This window comes from Canis lupus, chromosome 20 (genome assembly GCF_011100685.1).
Source record: "Canis lupus familiaris isolate Mischka breed German Shepherd chromosome 20, alternate assembly UU_Cfam_GSD_1.0, whole genome shotgun sequence".
Classification (NCBI taxonomy): Eukaryota; Metazoa; Chordata; class Mammalia; order Carnivora; family Canidae; genus Canis; species Canis lupus.
The window spans coordinates 57,278,905-57,296,800 of NC_049241.1; the positions used below are offsets into that span (position 1 = coordinate 57,278,905).

Genomic DNA, 17,896 nt, shown 5'->3' on the forward strand with positions numbered 1-17,896 from the left:
GCCAGCTGCAGAGGTCTGGGACCCCAAGGGGGCCTGGCCCGGCCCGGCCACGTGGCTCCTCTCCACCCCTACACGGTGCCACCATGCAGCAGGCGCTGTGGCCGCTCACTCTTGCCCAGCGCCAGCCCCCAAGGCTGCCCAGAACCCGTGGGCTGTGTCAGGTCGGACAGATGACCTCCACGGGGAGGAAACAAAGCCCTAGTCGTGGCGCCAGCTCTCCTGAAGGTACAAGGGACGCCGTCACAACCAGAGGGCCTGACGCAGGCCGACTCACGCGTGAGTGCTCTGCCCACACCACAGGCACATCTGCATCTCACGAAAAGGAACGAGGTGGCAGGTGCAAAGTGGACCCAAGGGGACAGGTGGGCACAGCCTCTCGCCCCTTAGGGGGCCCTGCAAGGGAACCTGGAAAGCAGTTGTCATTAGCCCAGTGGTCCAGGAGGGCGACGGTGTGCGGCCCACAGGACCTGAGAGTCAAATGGGAGAGACGTGCGTCTGCCTACCTCCAACTGCGCCGCCTGCCACCCCCGAGGAAAAGCTGCCCATGGCGTGCGAGTTGGTCAGTCTGGTTGCAGCGGACGAGACGTGCACCAGGCCAGCAGCAGCCGGCACGGAGCTGAACAAGGACTGCAGCACGGATGAGCCCAGGTTGGCCTGCAGGGACATGGGACCCAGGGCGAACTGCGGCCCGGGGGCGAAGGTGCCCAGGAAGGGGCGGTGAGTCTGGGCAGATGGGGCCGCGCTGACTGCCGAGGATGCCACCGTGGCGAGGCCGGGGCCGCTGAGGAGGCCCGCGGGAGGCACGGTGGCAGCAGAAATGAAGAGGTTGTGGCCATTCTTCAGGTCGGGCTCGCGGTCCCGGCCCTTGGTGGGCTTGCTGTGTGTCAGCGAGGCCTTGTCCGGGGGCCCGCACACTGGCAGGCCCAGCTCGCCCGCCTCCCTGCCCTTCGGGCCGCCCAGTCCGTCCAGCTGCCTCTTGTTCACAAAGGCGCCGGGCTCTGTGGCACCGCCCTCCTTGCCCCGTGGGGCAGGAAAGCTCAGGGGTGCGCCCAGGCTGGCTGCCTCGGGGACCTTGTGGGAGAGAGAAGCACCATCGCTGAAGCTGTGTAAACTGAGGTCGGCGGCCAGGCCCCCGCCGAAGGCGAAGCCATTGGGAGGGTTGCTGCTTGGGCTCAGCCCACCGGCCCCTGACAGAGCGCCGGGAAAGCTTTTCCTGGGGTGGGCAGCCAGCTTGGTGTCGGCCGAGCCGGGATCATCGAGGGGAGGCCGGAAAGTGAATAGGGAGTTCTGGCTCAGGGCGGAGCCGGCCTGCAGCGGGCTGTCGGCGCACTTGGCCAGGCCGAGGTCGGAGATGGGCGAGAAGGTGGACTTCCACTTGCTGCTGTTGGTGGGCTCGCTGGCAGGGGTCGGCTTCCTCCCGGCCAGGCCACCACCTGCCGAGGAGAGGCAGAGCCTGTGAGGTCCAGGGTCCGAGAGCCACTCCCTCCCACCAGAGGAAAGTGTGCCATGGAGCCCAAGTGCCTCTGTTGGGCGGTCAGGTGGTTGAACAGGACGAGGGTGGGAAGGGACGGGGAGCTGCAGACGGGAGCATCTGTGCAGGGAGAGCATGCAAGCACAGAGTGTCAGACTCTGGCCCGGTTCAACCAGGAGGGGATGGGACTGCCTTCCAGGGACTACGGTCCATTGGAGCGGCATTTAGCATCATGCAGAGACAATTCTGGAAGCCCAGCCCAGAGTAGTTGCTCCTGAGGGTCAAGGCCACACCCTGGGTCACTTTGAGCCTGGGAGTCACAGGCCAGGGTGCACAGCTACTCACCGCTTTCCAAGGTTTTTGGAGGGGATTTGCTTTCTAAGGAAATTGTTGCAATTTTTCTTTCGATTCTATTAAGAAAAAAATAGATAACAGATGTTTGAAATCCATTTCCACGCTGACTGCCCAGGGAGGGACAGAAGCAGGCCGACGCACAGCCCGCCCGGCCGCAGACTGCTCTACAGGGGACTGTGACCACCAGGCAGAGCAGGATACTGCCCACAGGGGACAGTGCTGAGAGCTCGGGAACGGGGGTGTCACTTCCCTTCACAAGTTGCAGGTGGGGCCGCCTGTTTTAACTTGCCTCCCAAGCTCTTTGTCAAACCTCAAAGGCTTGCTATAGCCACAGGCACTACATCGTCTACGGCGTGTCACCCACGTGACACGTAGCACACAGCACCCTAGAGCAAGTGGGTACTTGCAGTGGTGCCAGGCCATAAAACTGTGTATACTCTACGTGTTGATACTGTCCACGCACATCCCGAAGAACACCATGACCTCCGGAAACACGAGAAAGCGGCGGGAAAAAATCTGGAAACTCCAAAGTCGGACATTCCCAACACAAAAGAAAAGCACTGAAGTGCAAAATTTTTAAAAACATAATTTCTGTATGTGGAAGTGGAACAGAACAGAGTCACCTAAACAAGACACCAAAGCACAAGCAATGAAAGAAGACAGAAATGGAACTGGATCAAAATTTAACACTTTTGTTCCTCAGAGGACACCTGAGAGAACGTGAAAAGAAAATCCAGAGAAAGGAAGAAAAGATTCACGGATCAGGTATCATATAAAGGATCACGTGTCAGGGCGCCCAGGGGCTCGGGTGGTTGAGCGTCTGCTTTCGGGCCAGGACGTGACCCCGGGGTCCCGAAATCGAGTCCCACATCAGGCGTCCCGCACTGGGCTCCCCGCAGGGAGCCTGCCTCTACCTCTGCCTGTGTCTCTCATGAATAAAAAAATAAAATCTTTAAAAAAAAAAAAAAAAGGATCACGTTTCTAGAACATATAAAAAACTCTTATAACAACAAAAAAGGACCCGAACAGACATCTCTGCAGACAAACAGCCATGAGCACACGGGAAGACGGGCAACACCACTGGTCAGAAGAGCTCCCCTCACACCTGCAAGAATGTCTACTAGGTTAAACTCTTGTGTAAATTAAAAACATTTTCTGAGGTTTTATTTATTTATTTAACAGAGTGCAGAAACGGCAGAGAGGGAGAAGCAGGCACCCCGCTGAGCAGGGAGCCCCACACAGGATTTGATCCCAAGACCCCAGGATCATGACCTGAGCTGAAGGCAGATGCTTCACTGACTGAGCCCCCCAGGCACTCCTATTTTTTTTTCTTTTTAAGATTTATTCATTTGAGAAAGAGAAAGAGTGCATGCATGTACACAGGCACATGAGCAAGGGAGAGGGGAGAGGCACAGGGAGGAGAGGGAGTCTCCAGCAGACTCCATGCTGAGAGCGGAGCCCAATGCAGGACTCCATCTCACAACCCTGAGGTCATAAGCCAAAATCAAGAGTCGAACATTCAACAGACTGAGCCACCCAGGGGCCCCAACTGTAAACATTTTCAAACAAAAACAGGTGTATGAAAGTTCACAGCAGCGTTATCCCCAGGAGCTAAACACTGGACACTCCCCAAGTATCCACTGGCATGTAACGAATGAACACAATTATATGTGGTTTGTCTACACCCGGGATACGACCCAGCCCCGGGGAGGAAGAGGCCCCAACACCTGCCCCCACATGGACGGACCCCAAGGACACTGGGCTCAGGGAGGGGACCCAGACCCAGAAGGACACCTCCTGCAGGACCCCCCTCCCAGGAGGTCCCCAGAGGGGGTGGTGGGAGCCGGGGGCGGGGGGTCAGAGTTAACGTGCACGAGCTTCTTTGTGACACGGTAAGAATGTTCTAAAAATGATACCGGTGACATTTGCACAATTCTGCGAATATACCAAAAACCACTGGATTGCACTCCCCACACAGGCAATGTGCTACGTGAACCAGATCTAATCAAGCTGTTACATATTAGAAATCATTCACGATCCAACACTCCAGATGTGCAACATCGACGTGAACTGGGGAACTCTGCTTTCTCGAGCCCTTTCCTGCTGCAGCCGCCCACGCTCCCTTCATCTGTTCTAACCAAGTGACACTGGGGTCAGGAACGAGAAGGGACACGGTAGCCCCACGCCCCGGGGGGCTCTGGGCCCAGGGGGCGGGCTCTGGCCTGGATGCTAAGTCTCAGGCGGGAAGACTGCTGGGGCCCTTCACGAGCAGCTTCTTACAAGTAAAGGTGAAGAGTCTCGGGCCACTGTCCACATGGGGACGGCTGCTCTGTGGAGCCGTGGACGCAGCTGAGGGCCCACGGCGGGGAAGCGCCGAGGTCAGGACCCCTACGCCCCCCAACTGACAGTAGTGCGATGCTGACTGGCCTCTGCCCAGGCGCTGCCCTGGGAGGTCCCACCTCATCACGAGGGCCTCTCCCCCCGGAAGCCCCGCCCGGCTCCACTCACCTGGCACTGCCTGGCTCGTCCTCGGAGCCCTGCTCCTCATCTGAGGTCAGTGGGGAGTAGTGGGCCCCATTGGTCTGGCTCAGGGGCTTCTCCTTCTTGAGAATGGGCGGCTGGTCGTTGTCCTGGTAAGGGACAGGGGAGCTCTTCAGGCTCTCGGGGGACGAGATGGCCGTGATTTCCAAAGGCTGGTTAATGTTGCTGACCTGAGGGACCAGCACAGACACAGCACAACCCTGTCAACAGGCTCCCCCGAGCACCGGCACCCAAGGGCTCTCCTTGGCTCCCCCCGCTCAGACCACTGGGAACGGCTAAGCCTGCCCTCTGCCTTCAGAGGAAGGTGGCCTGTGGCTGGCCTCCTGGCTGTGCTCCCGGGGCCTGTCTCCTTGGCCAGGCTGGGAACACGAGACACCACGGGCAGGCACCTGCCTGGGCCGGGTGGGCCGCCGTGCCCTCCCCACTGCGTCCCTGCCCCCGAGCCGCCCCTGGCCTTACCATAGAGTTGAGGTTCAGTGGGGACCCTGAAGACTGCGTGAAGAGGCCGGCAACGGACGGCAAGGCCCGACGCTTAGGCGATACGCCTGAGCTCAGGCTCGGGGTCCCCGCCGAGGCCCGCTTTCTCCTGCCCCGCTTGCGGCTGTCCGACCCATGGCCCTGGCTGCTGTCCCCGCGGGCACCCGTGGGCAGAGGGCTGGGTTTGCTGGGAGGCGACTGTTTGGCACTGCTGCCACCAGCTGAGATGGTAAAGACAATCCTCCTCTTGGCTTCGCCCTCGGGGTCTGAGAAGCCCGCCTCGGACGGAAGGTCCCCTTTGTTGGCATCGGGGAGCGGGCCCTGGGCGACACTGCTGAGCCGCGGACTGGCACAGAGCGGATGGGCGGGTGAGGCTGCACCGGAGCCACGGGACTGTGGCAGCAGGGGCGGGTGCTGCGGGGTGGAGCTGCAGGACCCCATGCTGGCGAACAGGCTTCCTGAGCCAGAGACCTCGTCGAAGGCGCTGGGCTCTGCTCCAGGAGCCAGGGGCGCTGGGCTGCCTGCCAGGGCCCCACTGACAGCCACCGAGCCCGTGTAAAAGCCTGCCGGGAGGGACAGGGTTTCTCAGGGGAGCCTGGGCCAGGGTGGCCGAGGCGCCGTGAGCCACCCGGCCCTGCGTAGCCTGTGGGGGCCTCTGCCAGCAGCAGTCAGAGGTCTCAGCTAGAGACCCGGCAGCCCAGACGCCACAGCAGCTGGACAAGGATATCACCAAGTGGGTAGGGCAGACCGCCCGGGCTGAAATGCTGCCAGAGGAAGCGCGTGCTCGTCAGGACACCCCAGGCCAAAGCCTCATGAGATGTACTGAGGCCCAGACGAGAGCCCCCAACCTCCAGGGCTCTTTGTGCTGCTGCCCACAGCCCTGACACAGTGCAGACCCCATGGCCGGGAGGACGGGGCCGGCTCAGAGCCTGGTCTGGCTCACCTAGGGTGCTCACACCCCTAGCCCGTCCTGGCTCCTCCCCCTTCCAGCAGCAGCAACAGAGGCTGGGGAGGGCTGGGCCTTGGGGAAGGGCCAAGGGCAGGGACCCAGGAGCCAGAGGAGCACTGACCTGCAGGAGTTGAGGCAAGGCTTTTGCTTCCAGCGCTGTGGGTGTTTGTGCCCATCTGCTTTTCAAGTGTGGACGAGGACTCTCGGGTCTGCGGCACAGGGCTCGGGGTGCTTCTCTGCGGAGAAAAAGTACACACTGTCAGCAGAGCCAGGGCTGAGGGTGAAAGTCAAGGAGGAAGACCCAGACATCGCCACAGGATGTGCAAAGGGCCTGAGGCAGGGAGAAGAGCAGGTATGTAAGAGCTGATGTACAGAAGGGGAAATGACCTGCTCAAGGTCTGAGCGCTGTGGGTAGCCACCAGAAGGTTCTGACAAGGTGAGGAGCAAATATCTGACTCGGGTTCCAAAGGACTGTTCTGGCTAACAGCAAACATCAGGCTGGGGACGAAGGGAGCAGGGATGTTAATGACGGGCTGCAGCTAGGATCCAAACTCCTACGTGGGACGGGATGAAGATACACCCCCACACAAAGCCTGTGTACGCACATTCACAGCAGCGTGATTCGTAACGGCCAAAGGCGGAAACAAATGTCCACCCTCAGATGAACAGATGCACAATGTGGACAAGAAGGTCACTGGGCTGCCAACAGGAGTGAGGTGCCCACACGCCACCTTGCGGACCGACCCCAAGCCCACAACACTTATGGAGGGAACCAGACACAGGAGGCCCCACGGGGTGGGAGTCCACGTGTGTGAATGAATCTGTGAACAGGTAGCGGCCGCGGGACTACGAACAGACTAAATGCCACTAAGACGTACACCTTAATGGGTGGGTGGTCACAATAGAGGAAGGACCGCATCACACAGGATCACACTGCTCACGGGTGCACACACATGAGGCAGGACGAAGGGAGGCGGCCTTCAAGCTTCTACCCAACCTGGGGTTTTATTCCCTCTCCACCTGCACACACCACCTTCCACAGAAACAGATCCGAGGTAAAAATGGGAACATATTGTAATGAACTCTGGATCCTGGGCTCTGTCTGGGGGCGTTGCAGTACGCTCCAAACATACAGCATGCAACCTAACAAGCAGGCCTCACAAGGAAAAAACACGATGAGACCCCTCTGCGTACACATGGCGCTCTGGAACGCACACTCCTCGAGCCCGAGGCCCCGGGCCAGTCCGACCAGGTGGCTGGCACCTTCCCTGCCCAGCGTCCACTCACCACTTTCTCGGCGCGGCTGGGCAGCACCACACTGGCCAGAGGGATGCTGACGGGCAGCTTACTGGGCTGCACGGTGCTGAGCGGGATGCTAACGGGCAGGCTGGTGATGGCCTCTCCGCTGCTGGCATAGGCACGCTCCTTCAAGCCCTGCAGACACACCACCAGACCGGCCTTGCCCCTGCTGACCAGTAATGCCCGGCAACCAGCAGCCCCCGGAGGGCAGGGAGGAGAGTCCTTACCCCCTAATACCCAAGCACCACCCAATGGCTCCTCCTCCTGAACTCCAGGGCCCTCACACCAGTTACTTTCCCACAGTCTCTCTCCTTCCTATCCTTTCGGGTGACGGCTCCCCCACAGGAGCTCTGCAGCAGCACCACTTCCCAGGCTCATCCTGACCCCCTACCTGGAGGTGCCTCTGCCCTGAGTCCTCTGCAAACTGGCCTGGCCCTCACCTGGAAGGCTCCTGCTAATGCCCCTACTCAGGACACCTGCTGCGCACCCCCCGCAGCCTGGGCCCTGCCCTCACCTTCTCGCTGCCCCTCTCCCCTGTCATCTGTAAGGCCACGGGGGACGAGGGTCGAGGGTCCTGAGGGCTCAGCTTGATGCCGTTTGCGATGCCAGGGCTCTGGTATGGAAGGCCGTTCTCCTTGGTATGCTCAGCTCTGGAACAAGACACATCCATGGTTTGCTCTCTGGGGAATCGCCACCACCATGGCTTTGCATCTAGAGTTGGTGGCCGGGCCTAGCAAATACTCCAAATCTCTTCCAAACAGCTGAGCTCTCACTCAAAAGACCCCAAGGTGGCCTGAGGGCACCAGAGCAGGGCTAGCAAGCTCTGAGTGCAGACTCACCGCGGGTGCAGCTCACTGGCGGCTGGCTTGCCGCTGGTCGCGTGGTCCTGGCTCAGGTGACGCCGCAGCACCAGCTTGGCCGGGGAGAGCCTGGTGTAGTCGGGCAAGGCCAGGCCAGACATCTTCTCGAGCCTCGACCGGCTGCTGTGGCTGGGGGTGCAGGGTACGACTTCCTGGTCCAGCGGGGAGGCCAGGTACTGAGGCGTGTTCTGCTTGGATGAGGGCCGGCTCAGCGCACTGCAGAGCTCGTAGTTGGCTGCGTGGCCGTTCATGGAGAGCTCTGGGCTTGCGCTGCTGAAGTGGGGCAGAGAGAACTTGGAGCAGTCCAGGTCGAGGTGCAGTCGGCTGGGGTCGGCCTCCAGCTCCCGGCCCAGGGCGCCCTTCCCACGCAGGTGCGCTGACAGGGCCTCGTCTGGAGGCACACAGGACTTGAGCTGCAGGAGCTCCTGCTGCCGCTGGCTCTTCTCCAGCTCCACGATGCTGATCTGCAGGGCGAGGCGGGGGTCAGGGCTGCTGCTCGGCTTGGGGGCCCGCTCACACCTGCCCCGGGCCTGATGACAAGCCGGCCCAGCCACACACCCAGGGGAAGAGCCACGCGCCCAGCCCAGGTCAGGAAGCTCTGGGGTGAACGGCACGCAGAGACCCCGTCTATGCCTAAGCAGGCTACAGACAACCCGTCCATTAGAAACCCCGGCACTGCGCTTCCTTCCCGGCACTCGGGACACCAAGCATTTTCTCTTTGATTTCTCAGCTTTCTTTGTGATTTCCCCCATCACCAACATGCCTCCTGCCTTCATTCCACAGGGGCTCAGCACCCAAGAGGCTTCTCTTATGGACGCGTCTCCTGCTGGCGTGTCCGCAGAAACAAGGCCTGGCTCTCTGCTCACGAGGCTGGCAAGCCTCTCTTTCATGACCCGCAGGCAAGGACACCTGGGCCACAACCCTTCAGAAAGCAGCTCAGCCCTGTACCCCGGGATCTTAAACCACTTGCAGGCCCGCTCTGAGGAGTAGGTCTTTAAGACACACATACTTAAAACGAGTCTTCAGTGCAAAACAATTCATTGTGACATTGTTTTGTAACAACAGAACATTTTACAGACCCTGACGGCCCAATGACTAGGAAGGCTTCACGTAAGTGGTGAAGCCAGGCTGGAGAGATGCCAACCTGACAGGAGGCCACAGCCTTGCAAATGGAGCATCCCAGGACCAATGATGCCCGTGCCACACACCCTGCTGTGGTCCTGCTGCCCCCGAAGGCTACCCAGCCAGTCAGCCAGCTCTGGGAAACCTCAAGACAAGACAGACCTGTCCGTTTCCCCTGCCCTCCCGGCCTGTTTCCCTGCAGACCTTGGCGAACACGTTACTCTTCTCGCAAAAAGCCCAAGCCGTTAAACCTTGGTGCTCAAGCACGGATCCCCTCAGGGGCGGCTTCAGAAATGACTCAGCAGGGAGCACTGAGGCAATCCTAGGTTTTGAATGGGGCCCCAGACACTCTGGGCGCAAGGGAGCCCCTCCAATGCTCAGCCCATCGCTCCCCTCAAGGCCAGACAGGGATGCCCAGGCTGCCGTCACTGCAAGACCAAAACCAATACCCCGTCCTTGGGAGCAGAATGGCTCCTGTGGGTCAGCTGATGGCATCGGCCATGTTCCAGCCACTGCCATGGAAGCCCTGATAGGAGCCCCCGCTATGGCCGCAGCGCCCACCTGCAGCTCCAGGCAGTGCCTCTGCTTCTCGGAGATCTGGCTCCTCAGGGCCTGCTTCTCCTTCAGCAGGTTCTCCAGGGACAGCGTGGACCAGTCCAGCTTTAGCTCCTCACACCGAGCCTTGAGCTGTGGGGACAGGAGGTCGTGGTGGTGAGCCCTGGCCAGGCAGAGGGCAGACCTCTGCCCCGGGAACATGTGCTGCTGTGGGGAGGGTGTGGTGGGGACCCTGCAGCCCGGCAGAAGGCAGACACTAGGGGCCCTGGGGGGAGACATAGCAGGGGTGTGGGCCCGTGTCCCCGAGGGCCTATGTGCCTGAAGAAGAGAACCTGCCAAGGGAAGGCCAGGCTGAGGAGGCAGCCCGAGGATGAGGCCGTGGGTCCCCATAAGAACACTCAGGAGGAGCAATGTGAGGGGGCCCTCAGGATGGACCAGGGAGGGAGGCCTCATTAGAAGGGACTTTCCTGCACACTCAGTGACATGTGCCTGGTTCCCAGAGGAAGAAGGGCCCAAGAGATCTGTACCCTGCCCGTGGGTACATCGAGGAGACCAGCATGGGGCGCAGGATACCCAGGTGCAGGCCACCCAGGAAGCCCCGTCGAGGGAAAACATCAGAGTCTCTGGAAGGGCTGTGGGCCCCACTGGTGCCAGTGTGCTCCAAGGGCCCAGGAAAAGGCCTTGCAGTCCTGGAAAACTGGCAAGCACCCTCTCATGCTCTCTGTCCAGGGCCTGGTGCCCGCCCTCTCCCAGCACCCACCAGCTGTAGGCTCTGGCTCCTCAGCTCCCTGTTGTCCTTCTGCAGCTGCTCCGTCTGTTCCCTCAGCTGCTGATTATGAGCCGAGATCTCCTTCTGTGCCTGAATCAGGTCGTTGTAGGTCAGCGCCTTCACTCCCAGCTGGGGACACACGACAGCAGAGGTGGGCTTTCACGCAGGAGTGCGGTACGGCAGGCAAAGGGCAGGCGGAGGCTCAGTGGGCTCGAGCCACCAGGGACTGGGGCTAGGGGGGTGGCTGAGGAAAGTCACCAATAGGACGTACAGTGGCCCAGGAAAGGAACAAGGGGATGGCCCAGAAGCACAAACCCACGCCAGCAACCCTCCAACTACACTCTCACGTTCTAGATCCTTCTATCAGAAAACGTAAAAAGGCAAAGCACCAAGCAAGAAAAAGTCCTTCCAGACCTCAGAGCCCTGGCCTGTGCCCTGCCCCTGCCCATCTGAATCCTGTGCCTGGGGCCCTCTGCTGGGCCAGCAAGCCCAGGGGGGCAGCTGTGGTCTCTGGCTCCCCTACCTCATCCAGTTTCTGCTGGAAGAGCCTCTTGATCTCCTCTTTCTGGGCCTGGCAGTGGCCAAACAGCTGCTGCGCAGCACCTAGCAACCGGGCGTTCTTCTCCTGCAAGGACAGAGCATGGTGACGACAAGGCCCTGTCCCCACCACGTCCCTTCTCACAGAGGGCCTGCAGGAGAGAGGCTCAGCAGGACATGCCCCAGTCCAGGAGGCCGATGACCCTCAGCGATTCTCACTGGTCAAGAGCGTTCCCACCCAGTGAGGAACGAGACTCCAAGGCCTTTCTGAATGCAACAGGGACTGCACATGGGCCAGTGAGGAGACTGCCACCTCTCTCAGGGCCAGGGCCCCTCCTGGGAGGGCGGGGCCGTCCATGCCAGCGGGTGGGGCACGGAAGCGGCCAGCACAGGGCAGAGCTCACCTTCTCCTGGTCCAGCAGCTGCTGCAGGCTGGCCTTGTACTGGGCGGTCTTGGTGTACGCCAAGAACTGCAAGTACTGAATCTTGAAGGATTCTAGAACGGGTCAAGCACACGTTAGCGCGGACATGATCCCACTGAGACCAGCAGGAAGGAGGTGGGCAGTCCTTCAGAAACAAGTGTCGGAGGGGCTGCCACCACCCGAGGCTGCGAAGAGCGTCTGTGTCACTGCTGCCATCACGCCAGGGCCTTCCGTCCCCACCCTGGGCACCCCTCATGGCTCCCGCCACCACCACCCCAGATCTTCTTCCAAGACCATGCGGGTTTCAGTTAGTAAATCTGCCGCTTTTCTTAGCAAACACGTGCTGCTGATGCTGACCCGAGAAAACCACCAGCTCCCAAAACGTGAAAAGAGTTTCTTCTACCCAATTTTTAGAAACAAGCCGCAGCTTCATCTAGTCCAGCAGCATGGGCACATACACACTCCGCTCAGCCACATGGGACACCAAGCTCAACCCCCACACAGCCTTCCCAACCCAATGCCGCAGACATGGGCTGGGTGGATCCCTGGGGGCGTTCCCGGTGCTGGGGAGTATGGAGCAGCATCCCGGGCCCCAACCCAGTCACCACAACCATCCATGTCCCCAACCATGACCCCGTGTGCCCTGGGGCAGACATGTGCCCTCTGGCAAGCTCGTGGGCCCGGCTGACTGTGGCAGCACAGACCCTGGGCCCCCGTGACCTAGCAGCACAGGGGCTTGCTGGGGAAGGTGTGTGGGTGTGGCTCACCTAGCAGCTTCTGCAGTGCGGGTGGGGTGGGTGCCAGCAGCAGCTGGTCAGGGGGGTGCCGCTGCACACTGGGAGGTAGCTGATAAAACGGGCTATGAGGTGACTTGTACGCATCTGCAGAGAGACAGAGCAGCCACGTGTCAACAGCAGGCCAGAGTGCCCGCACACTTCCATAGACCACTTCAGGGAACTGGCCAGCTCATTAAGACATGAGACAACACACGGTTCCTAGAGTCCAGAGACGTGACCAGACACTGGGCATCTTGGCACTTGGAGAAGTGGAGTCGAACACCTGCATGGCCTCAGAAAGGCCCATGAAGCCATGTCCCTTCGGTGTAACCTTCCTCAGAACCCAGGGTGGCAGGATGATGGGAAGGCCCCCATCGCAGCTGGCTCTCGGGCAGACCAGCTAGGTGTAGACAGGCACGAAGATGCCCCACTGTGCCCCCAGAGGATCTGAAACGTGGGCACCCCACCACTCGGCACTGCCGCAGGGGACGGGACAGGGACCCCACTCATCGTACCAAGACAGGGAGGCAAGGGGAATGCCGGGACCAGCAGACTGCATGCCCGAGGGGCCCAACAGAGGCTGGCTCACCCTGCGGCGAGGGCGCTGCCGTCTGAGACGCGGCCTGGGCATGCAGGAGGTCCAGTGCAGTTTGGCTCTTCTTGGGCTTACGCTCGGGGTTTGCAGTGCTCATCTTCTTGGGACGCCCACGCTTCCGGCCGGCCATCTTCCGCCCCTTCTTATTCAGCTTCTTCTTCCGGGCTTTGGAGGGAGACGGCTTTTTGATGGTGGTTGCCCCAGCCTTTTCTTCCTCGGCACCAGAATCCTACCAGATGGGAGGTGGGGGACGTCAAGGGAGACCCAGGCCCTGGTAAGTACTGCGTATGCCCAGACACGGGAGCCCTCCGTGGGGTGCCGGGGGCATGGGGCAACAGGGCGCGCACTCACCATAGGGGTGTCGGCAGGCACAGCAGCCTTGTTCTCGGGCACCTTGGTGGGAGTGGTCGTGTTGCTCTTGTTCTCTCGCTGCTGCCGGCGCCGAGCTGCCTCTTGTTCCTCCTGGAAAGCAAGTGTCAGCCGTGTCTGCAGAAGGGCCAGCTCCACAAGGGCCCCTCCTGCAGCTCCAGGCGCACGGCCAGTCCAAGCTCGGCTCGTTTCAGCACAGGTGAGGAAATGGAGGTGCAGAGGAGCCGGAGAACATGTGCAGGCACGCACACCCCCGGTTCTGTCAGAAACCAGGCAGCCCTCCAACCATGGATGGTACAGGACCCTGGTGCTAGGGTGGGAGGAGCCACCCTGGCCATTTCTTCCCTCCTGTTGGCAGCATGCTTCCCCAAACCAAGGAGGGCCCGTGCGGCAAAGAGCATTCTCCTCCGGGAGGAGACACCACGGTAAGGGGAAGCACGGTGCCAGCCAGCACGTTAAGACTCAAGTGCCCCTAAATACAGTAGGAAGGACACGGGAGCCTAGGCGGTCAGAGCTGGCCATCTCTGAGGGGGCCTCCCCTGCTTGGACACTCGTCACCAAAAAGCAAAGCTCCTGCCCAGACAGCCACTGAATCCGGACGCAAATGAACAGCGGCCATGAAGCCGCAGGAGGGAGTGCCAGAGCAGGAGCTGGAAGGGACACGGGAACCACAGCGGGAACCAGCAGCCAGAGCCATGATTCAGGCCGGACAGCATCGCAGAACATTCCGGCCCCTCTGGGTTTCAGGTCAGGACAGCGCGAAGGCTGTTCGCTGTCCTGGACTTGGCTCACTGCGTCAGCCAAATCCCATTTAGAGACTCATTCAACTCATTCCCCAAAAACGTGATACTGAAGCTTCTGAAGACGAGGCCGGTGTGCCCCCAGGCCCCTGTCACTCACACCAGCTCCTGTCCACAGGGCCATTCACAGCTGGCTCCCCCCACAAGCAGGGAACACATGTCTTTAAGGCAAGGAAGAAACACACTTACCCTGAGTTTTGGGTTTTTCAGACTAGAAAAATAGTTTTCAAGCTAAAAAAGAAAAAAAAAAAGAAAACAGAGAAAAGAAAAATTCGTATTAGAAATCAGTCCCAAACCCTGTCAGGATGAAACCAACCGCCCGGGCCTGCTGACAGCAGACAATCTCATGGGGCAGGGCGCAGTTTAGCAGACAGACACCCAGCAGGGGACGCACGGCTGCCCTGACGCCCTCCTGCTCGGGGCCCCCACAGGGTGAGCCCCTGCAGACCCCACAGCGCCGTCCCCTCATACCAAGGCGGGGCTGCCGCTTCACAGGCCATCTGGAACAAGGCTGCCGTGCCCAAGGGCTGAGGGCAAGCCTGGGACCCCAAGCTCCTGACCCACTCCCTTCCTGCTGAGGGCCGGCTGTGGGACCCCCCGACGTGGGGCACTCACTATGGTGCGGTCGATAGTGTGCAGGTAGTAGGAGACCGGCTTCCCCGTCCAGGACACCGAGCCTTTCAGGGGCGAGAGCTCCACAACGCGCATGATGGTGCCGATGTCTGCGCACAACGGGCTGTGGTTAGGGCCCGTTCTGCGCCTGGGGTGAGAGCGGGCCCTGTGTAGCTTCTGGGTGCCCCCCCCCCCACGAGACGCCGCCAGACGCCTGGGCGAGGTGGTCCCAATGAGGTAGGAAGGGACAGAGATGTACAGCCCGGCCACTGGAGGCACCTGGCCGCCAGCATGCTCTGGGTCGGGGAGGCGTCCACAGCGACCCCAAGGTGCTTGTCCAAGGGAAACAGTGACAAGCACGGTTTGGAAAGTACTTTGGAAAGCACTTGAGGGACAACTTAACAACAATGTGGCTACGGGAACTCCCAGCAGCCCTGAGGCCCCCAGGCTCCCTGCCGCAAGCCCCTCCTATGCAGGGACAGGGCCGCTGCTGGGCTCAGGCCAGTCACAACAGGAACACAGGGTGCTTGGTAAAGCTATCCGAGTCCTCATGACCTCTAAGCTCCGCCCCGGGCCACTCTGCCCCCAGGGGACACAGGACCATGTCTGGGGACGTCTGTGCTTGTCACATGGGGTGCTCCTGGCACCGAGGGGGTGGGGCCGGGGCCACCCAGAGGACGACCTGCCCCGATGTCTGTAGCACCAGGGGCACAGACCCACACTGACGCCCGTCAGGTACTTAAAATCGTGTGTCTTAATAATTCAGCAACACAAGCCTCACTTACCGCTCAAGTTTCTGCTGTTTATCCGGAAGTTGAGAGGTGCGAAGGGCTTCGAGGACACAATTCTGCCGCCTGAAACACAAAACTAGTTACTGCCATTCGTCGGGAGAGACCTGAACGTGCACCAGAAGCAGGACAATGGAGCTTGGAGGAGGAAGCGGCAGCCCCAGGAGCAGTGGGGCAGCAGCGGCACCGAGTCCCCGCAGAACCAGGAGCTGCCTTCCCACGCAAGTGTGCCCCATGGATGGCTCTCCTGTCTACACATGCCCCGGGCCCCGGGCTGGCCCTGCAGCGTTGGCCGCAGACCCAGAGCTGCCTGCAGGGTCACGCCGGCACGGGGCGGACACCCCTCGGTGAGGACACACTGGGAAGGCTGGCGCCCCCTCCGCCGTCTCTGTCCTCGTGTGGACGAGTCCCACAGTCAAAACTGAGTCTGAGGGGCAAAAGCAAACCCTACAGTCCAGATGACACAGACACCACCTGACCGTGTCATCGGGGCAGCCACACAGACAGCAGTGGTTCTGCGGGCTGAGTTCTAAGGAGAGAAAGAAGCACAGAGGAACCTGCAGGCTCACCAGGGAGCTCACAGTGCATCTGCCCCAAGAACACTGTAAATAAATACAGGCACGCTCACAGAGACCAAAGTTCTCAGCAGGAAGGGGAAAAGAGCCACAAAGTCAAAGAAAATAATAATAATGTTACGTTTAAGTTGGCAAAGTTCATTTGAATCCATTTCCACGTGCACATGCACAAACACTCCTGCCGGTGACACCCAGCCACCATCCTAAGAACTATCCCCAGCAGGAGCAGAGGATGATGGGCGCAGCGCTAGACCGGGCCACGTGCAAGGTCAGGTGGCAGCCTTGTGCCAGGGAATGAGTCAGAGTCAGGGACTGCCGGGTCACATCAAAAGTCTCAGCGGCCAGAGGCTGAACAGAGTCCCATGGGACACTTAGAACCCTCAGGGCCTCTGAAGAGTGTGGTGCCAAGTGGGATGAACCCTGAGGTCCCCTGGGTGCTCCCATTAGGAAGACACCACCCTGTGCTGCCCACATGGCAAGGGCCAAGGGAGCTGGGAGGGGCCCCTGAGGGCACGTCGCTACAGGACCACAGTCAGGTGGCTGGGGACTGCAGGGCTCACAGGCAGTCCCACCCCGTCAGGTCCCCCAAGCCTGCCCACAGAAAACCACAAGGGAGAGACCAGAGCAGCAACACCTCACAAGACAATGGCCCAGATGCCCAGCAGGTGCCATCAACAAATATGGAGGAGCCCTGCTCTAGCAAAAGCCCACCTGGCCCCTGGCCCGGCCCAGGATGAGACAGTCAGAAGGAGGGCCCTCGGGTGGGCGGCAGGAGAGTGACAGGTAGAGGGGCCCTCCGTTCTGCCCTGATGGGGGTGCACAGCTCAGTGCCCAGGGAAGCCACTGACCACTTGCTATCATAAATGATCGGGACTAACCTGGGCAGCATGTGTACGATCACCTGCATGCAGAGCCACGTGCACACGACACACAGCTGTCAGTGCCGAAGGCAGCTGGAAACCACCTGTGGCTGTGTGACCCTTTCACTTCCTTGAAAAGTTTATAATTTTTAAAAATATTTTATTTATTTATTCATCAGAGACACAGGGAGAAGCAAGAGACACAGGCCAAGAGAGAAGCAGGCTCCCTGCAGGGAGCCCGATGCGGGACTCGATTCCAAGACTCCAGGATCACACCCCAAGCCGAAGGCAGACGCTCAACCCCTGAACCACCCAGGTGTCCCCCCTTGAAATGTTTTGTAATGAGACGTGGGGGGACACATCCTGTTCCTCTCTCCTAGGAACACAGATGAGGAGAGCACGCAGGGCCTTCCTAGGACTAGTGACAAGAGGCAGCTGGGACGGAGCAGGGAAGGTGCTATGTACACAGGCTTCTCCCAAGTTGGAAGTGCCAAGGTCATGTTGAAGCCATCTCAGAATCTAGAAAACCTGCAGCAGCTTTAGCAGTTGCATTAGGAACTGCAGTGACTGGCCAAGGATGAGGACACTTCCTGGGGCTTCTGGCCCAGGCCCTGGGAAGGACACTGCTGACCACAGGGCCCAAGCGCGCAGACAGCATGAGAGCCGCATATACAACCTCACACTAAGGCCACAGCCCGCGGCCCACTCCTCCAACAGGGAGTGCCACGCTGCGGGCCGGGAGGCCAGGCTCGTTCACACCAGGAGGACCCTGAGAAGGACGGGCACCCGAGGTCAGAGCCCCGATGAGGACAGCAGCAGCCCCTGCCACTCCACAGAGCCTGGCTGCTGCTAATCCTCGGAGTTTGTGAGGGAGTCCATGACTGGGGTCCGAGCACTCGGCTGGAAGCCTGTGCCTGCAAGCAGTGGATTCCTCTCTCTCCTCAAACAGTGGGCGATGACCAAGGACTTTGGATTCAGAGTGTCTCCAAGCTAGGCCAGAAAGTCTCCCAAGACTTTCTTCACATGGAGAAACGAAAAATGCAGCAGCCAGGAACCCTGGACACTTGGCTCAGTGAAGACACACAGCAATAGGCATGAGGGTGCGGACAACCAGGCGACACGGCCCTCATCCACGGGAGACAGACGGGAGGACCCACGGAGGCCC

At 60.2% G+C, this 17,896-nt stretch overlaps 1 protein-coding gene across 5 annotated transcripts in view; it reads right to left on the reverse strand.

Annotated features, from left to right (window-relative positions):
• Positions 1-17,896, reverse strand: part of DOT1L (DOT1 like histone lysine methyltransferase) — a 65,038-nt gene that overhangs the window by 5,177 nt on the left and 41,965 nt on the right. For 4 of the 5 annotated variants that reach the window (XM_038567901.1, XM_038567904.1, XM_038567903.1 and 1 more), the window contains 18 exons: positions 15,294-15,362; positions 14,512-14,618; positions 14,086-14,127; positions 13,079-13,189; positions 12,722-12,956; positions 12,124-12,237; positions 11,339-11,430; positions 10,921-11,022; positions 10,389-10,526; positions 9,635-9,760; positions 7,931-8,415; positions 7,606-7,741; positions 7,080-7,226; positions 5,914-6,028; positions 4,826-5,406; positions 4,334-4,536; positions 1,817-1,881; positions 504-1,433 (listed from right to left, as the gene is read on the reverse strand). In XM_038567901.1, coding sequence (XP_038423829.1) covers positions 504-1,433; positions 1,817-1,881; positions 4,334-4,536; positions 4,826-5,406; positions 5,914-6,028; positions 7,080-7,226; positions 7,606-7,741; positions 7,931-8,415; positions 9,635-9,760; positions 10,389-10,526; positions 10,921-11,022; positions 11,339-11,430; positions 12,124-12,237; positions 12,722-12,956; positions 13,079-13,189; positions 14,086-14,127; positions 14,512-14,618; positions 15,294-15,362 — 3,798 coding nt within the window. The remainder of the gene's footprint in view (positions 1-503; positions 1,434-1,816; positions 1,882-4,333; positions 4,537-4,825; positions 5,407-5,913; positions 6,029-7,079; positions 7,227-7,605; positions 7,742-7,930; positions 8,416-9,634; positions 9,761-10,388; positions 10,527-10,920; positions 11,023-11,338; positions 11,431-12,123; positions 12,238-12,721; positions 12,957-13,078; positions 13,190-14,085; positions 14,128-14,511; positions 14,619-15,293; positions 15,363-17,896) is intronic. The other variant, XM_038567902.1, reaches the window with a different exon arrangement.